The sequence below is a fragment of the Elephantulus edwardii genome, unplaced genomic scaffold, assembly GCF_000299155.1.
Source record: "Elephantulus edwardii isolate Elephantulus edwardi_28Jun2011 unplaced genomic scaffold, EleEdw1.0 scaffold00482, whole genome shotgun sequence".
Classification (NCBI taxonomy): domain Eukaryota; kingdom Metazoa; phylum Chordata; class Mammalia; order Macroscelidea; family Macroscelididae; genus Elephantulus; species Elephantulus edwardii.
The window spans coordinates 260,956-266,469 of NW_006400232.1; the positions used below are offsets into that span (position 1 = coordinate 260,956).

Consider the following 5,514-nt stretch of genomic DNA (forward strand, 5'->3'; position numbering starts at 1 on the left):
TAAACAAAGCCGTGATAAACATGGGTATACATATATCTACTTGGATGTCATTTATGGTCTCTTTAGGGTATATTCCCAGTAGTGGAATTGCTGAGTCAAATGGTATCTTTATTTGCAACTTTTTGAGAAAGCTCCTTGCTCTGTTTTGATGCCTGCTTCTTGGTCCAAGTATAGGCTTCACATGAGCACTATCAGGTGTTCTAGGATTCCCATTCTTCTCAGAGTCTGCCACAGTTTGTCATGATCCATACAGTCAAATGCCTTTGCATAATCAATGAAACACCGACATTCTTCTGATATTCCCTGCTTTCAGCTAAGATCCATCTAACATCAGCTACAATATCCCTAGTACCATGACCCCGTTTAAACTCAGCCTGGACTTCTGGCAGTTCTCTGCTGACGTGCTGTTCCAGTCATTTTGGGATGATCTTCAGTAGAATCTTGCTTGCATGTGAAATCAATTATATTGTTCTGTAGTTTCCACACTCTGTTGGGTCACCTTTCTTTGGGATGGGAACAAATATAGATCTCTTCCAGTCAGTTGGCCAAATGGTTGTTCTCCAGATTTCTTGGCACAACTTGGTGAGCACATCCCAGGATAATGGAATTGTTTATTTGAACAGACTTGATGATATGAAGATTATGGAGTTTCTGGATAGTGCAAATGGTTAATGTGTTCATCTTTCATCTGCTGATCAAAATACTAAAAGTTTGCTTCCTCTCAACGATATCTTAGAAGAAAGGTCTGGTGATCTATTAAAGAAATAACAGTGATTAAAAACTCTGTGAAGCATAGCTCTTTTCTGACATACATGGGGCTGCCAAGAGGCTTTATAAAATATGTTAATAATGCATTATTTCCTTACTAGATTTGAACTTTTGAGAAGAGAGATGTCAAAAAAGATGAGACAGAAACTATTTCTTAATCAGGAAGATGAAACAGACACTTGATTCTGCTCACAATGAGCACTGGCTTCATCACCACACATGGATTTCTGGATAGTGATGAAAACTTGCATGAAGAATTGTCAAGGTGGGCCTGCTATATTTATTAATATTTATGCCAATATCTTATTTTACAATTTCAACTCAATATAATTAAATATACTAGTTGGATCTGAAAATCTTGAAGAAAGTAATCTTAAGAACAAAAAAATTTTATATAGAAATACAGTTACATGGTATGTTCACCATTTTAAGCTTAGTCGGCCAGTGAGTTTTATCTTTTAATAATAATTTCTCTCACATTTTACAAGTAAATACCCAAATCCTGTGCTACTATTTGTATATGCCACATTCTATTAATATAAGTTAAAATGTAAAAGATAATAATTACATCTAATTAACTCATTGATCCTCTCCTCTCACACAATCAAGTAAATTTTAATGATCTTTTCCACCCATCCCCAGAATTACTTCAACTCACATCTTGTCTTCATTAAGCAAGGCTCCTCCATATGGGTGACTAAAGAGTGTTATGCCTGTGAAAAACAAATTGAAAAGTTAGGGTCAAGCATGAGCAGAAAGACTGTCCATTTGGAGTTGTGCAGAATGTCTGCACCTGTAACATATGTCTTAAGTATTTTGCACAGGATCCCATTCATTAGCATCAAGGAATAACAATTTGTCTCATGAAATTTTAGTAATTTGTGTTGTGATTTATGTTGTTTCTGCCATCATCAAACATCCATTCTAGCACATATTAAATGTACATCAAATGACACATGCCATCCTAATACATTATCATGTGTTATTGTTTAATGCATGTAACTGAATAAGTTTACTATTATTACTTCAATCTTATATTACTCATATTTTCCAACTTAGTTAACACTGAAATATGCCAAATATGCTAATGGAGACTGCTTTATGGAATACAAGTCAAATCTAAAATTCAAACTCTAGATCAAGCCACATTTAGATGAATAATTGTGATTTTTAAGCTATTTTATATGCTTTATTTTTGTGTTAGTGTAATGCTCAAAGAAAATACAGAAAAATTGTCATCATACAGATCAAGGATTTTTATCATGAAGGCTATAAATAACATTACAGCTTGTCCTCTATCTAAGACTCTCCTCTACAGTGAATTCTAATGACTGTAATCTCAAGAATAGTTCAATAAGAAAGTTTTATTTTATCTTAGAGATATTATGATTCACATGACTAATCACATTTTTCTTTTCATATGGTTGCTTTGCATGTTTATAGTTAAATGAGGCTAGAATGTGGTTATCATTACTGTATGCACAACAGTGCTTTTATAGCATTTCATATTCTCATACTGATAATTTTCCTTTTCTTCTGTTTTCACTTTGTCCTATCATTTACGCTATTGTTGTAAAATACCACTGAATCATGCATTATCTTCCATGGTGTTTTCAGAGGCAGAGAATTGTACAGGAAGAGATTTCCATCTTTCTTCCAGAGAGCAGCTAGTGGATTTAAAGTATTTGGTTTGGGGTTGGCAGCAAAATTTCTTACCACTATGTCCCAGAGTCTCATGTGTTCCCAAAGTGCTTATTCTAAAATCCTGGGAATTCATTAATTTCTTCCTTTTCTTATGTTCTATGCTGAAGCCATCAGCAAATAATGTTACTTTTCCCTCTAAAACATAATCTCAAGCCATTTATTTCTGTCTCCATGATCACCGTGTGTATTAGCCTTGACCACCTCCTCCTTCAGTAATAAAATGACCCCCTAACTGAGCTCCATTCTTATATTGTATGTTTGTCCTATCATTATATTTTATTTATCTTTATGACATAGTGTTAAAACTTTACTTGATACATGCTACAAGAAGGATAGAGTTTAAAATATTATTCTGAGGCCTCCTTGACCCCACACTGAATAGAAAAAGTACAGATGCCTGCCAGGTGAAGCTCCTGTGCTCATCAGCACCACCAAGGACAGTTCCAAACTTTAGAAGACAGTCGCAGGCTGAAGTGATCCCCACTAAGCTACACACGAGAATTGAGAGGGCATGTGAGAACTGAGTGGAAGGCTGAAAACAGGCAGGGCCATGTTCTGTTGACCTTGCACCAAGTAAAGAGAGTTCACCTGGCTACTAGGAAAGGAGGTCTCTGGTTGCTGTGTTCCTCAACACTGACAAGGACAATTCCAAAATTTAGAAGAGGAGAGCATCACTCATGTTAGTCTTGCAGGGCTGCATTGCAGTCCAAAGAGAAGTTGAAGGATGTTAGGAAAGAGGCCTAGAAAGGAATCCTGTATAGAGTTGCCCTCCCCCATAAAGGAAACATCTTAAGTCTGCACCTAATAAGTAACATCACAAAGATGTTAACTATCAACAATCTATGATGACACAATAGAAAGGGCCTAGTACATACCAAGAAAACCTTTACATAATGCCAGGAAAGCAGCAGGCAGCTTCAAATATTGTAGAAAAAAATCAAAATAAGACTTCTTATAAAAAACAAACAAAGAAAATAGCAGAGCATACTGAAGTCTCAACAAATACCCCAGAGACAGAGAGGCAGAAGAAATATATTGTTGCAGAGTCATGTGAATAACTACAAAAGAAGGCACAAACAATGGAAGAAAGAATGACTACTATATAAAAAGCAAATACTCCAGATGCAGGGAATCAGAAAAAATAGATAAGCTGAATATCAAGACCAAAATTGTAGAAGTTTCAGACATACTGGAGTATACTGGAGGGGTAAAAAAAATTAGAACAGCAGAGATGGAAGAGATAGGCAGTAAAAAGGGAGACAAGAACCTCAGTGGGAGCATAGTAGAAGTGAATGTAGAGGAGACAAAAAGGAAATAAAACATTAGAGTCATGGGGGATGACATCAACAGGAACAACATACATATGATTGAAATCTCAGGACATGAGGGGGTAGGGGACAGGGAAAGGACAAAGAAACTTGTGGAAGAGGTACTAGATGAAAACATTCCAGGTGTTATGAAGAATGAGGAAATCTACATCCAAGAAGCTCAGTGAAGCCCAAAAAAACTAGACTTAAAAAGAAAAACATCAAGACATGTTTTTGTTGTTGTTATGTGCCATCGAATCACTTGTGACTTATAGTGATGCTATGTACAAGAGCCCTAAACCCTGTTCTATCCTATGTCACCTTTGTCTCTAACATACCAGCCCCCATTGCCACAGTGACTGAATCAATCCATCTCATTGAGGGTCTTCCTCTTCTGCACTGTCCTTTCACCCTCCCAATCCTGATTTCCCTCTCCAAGTAGCAGACTCTCCTTGTTAAATGTCCAAAGTATGTCAGAAGAAGCAGAAGAATCCTTGCCCCCAAGTAGAAGCCCAGTTTCACCTTCTCCAGGATGAACTTGCTTGTTCACTTAGCAGTCCATGCTATATTCAACACTCTTCTCGAGCACCACAGCTCAAAGGCATCAATTCTCTTTCAATCAACCCTAGTCATTGTCCATCCCTCTGATGCATAGCAAGCAATTGCAAAGACTATAGGCTGGATCATGTGCACCTTAGTCTCCAGAGTGACGTTGCTGCTCTTCAGTACTCTGAAGAAGTCTCTGACAGTCAACATTCCCAATGAAATTTGTCTATTGATTTCCTGGCTTCTATTACCAAGAGAGTTAATTATGAAGCCAAGCAAACTAAAGCTGTCAACAATCTCAATCTCTTCACCATCCATAATGACACTACTATTGAAGACTGAAGTCCTTGACCTTCTGCAGCACGTGCTTCAGGTCATCCTCAGTTTCAGCAAGCACAGTTGTGTCATCTGTGTAATGCAGGTTGTTTATGGATCTTCCTCCAATCCTGATGCCACATTCCTCCTCATACAGACTAGCCTCCCAGATGATCTGTTCATTATAGATTAAAAAGCTATGGAGACAGAATACATCCCTGATTTTGAACCAAGCAGTGTCTCCTTGCTATGTTTTGATGATTGACTCCTGGTTCAAGTATAGGTTTCACATTAGCACAATCAAATGTTTTGGGATTCGCATTCTTCTCAGAGTCAGCCACAGTTTGCTGTGATCCACAGAGTCAAATGTCTTTGCATAGTGAATGAAACACAGACTATTGCATAGTCAATGAGACACTCTGGTACTCTCTGCTTTCAGCCAAGATCCATCTGGCATTAGCTATAATATCCCTAATATCATGCCGTCTTCTAAACCCAGCCTGCACACCTGGCAATTCTCTGCAGTCATGGTGCTCCAGTCATTTTTGTATAATTTTCAGCAGAATCTTGCTTGCATGTGATATTAATGTATTGTTTGGTAATTTCCACAATCTGTCAGTACACCTTACTTTGGAATGGGAACAAATATAGATCTCTTCCAATTAGTTGGCCAGGTGATTGTCCTCCAGATTTATTGGCACAACTTGGTAAGCACATCCAGGGCAGTGTCTGTTGGTATGATGACCAATATGTCAATTGGTAGGCCATCAATTCCTGTAGCTTTGGTTTTTACCAGTTCTTTCAGAGCAACTTGAACTTCTGCCTTCATAACCATAGGCTCCTGCTTATTTGCTGTTTCATGAAATTCTTCTGT

General features: G+C 37.6%; 1 protein-coding gene across 1 annotated transcript in view; it reads right to left on the bottom strand.

The window, feature by feature from the left end:
- The window catches only part of LOC102848396 (ATP-binding cassette sub-family A member 13-like), a 619,024-nt gene that overhangs the window by 197,738 nt on the left and 415,772 nt on the right, over positions 1 to 5,514 (bottom strand). Inside the window, exon 20 of the mRNA XM_006902979.1 lies at positions 1,427 to 1,481. Coding sequence (XP_006903041.1) covers positions 1,427 to 1,481 — 55 coding nt within the window. The remainder of the gene's footprint in view (positions 1 to 1,426; positions 1,482 to 5,514) is intronic.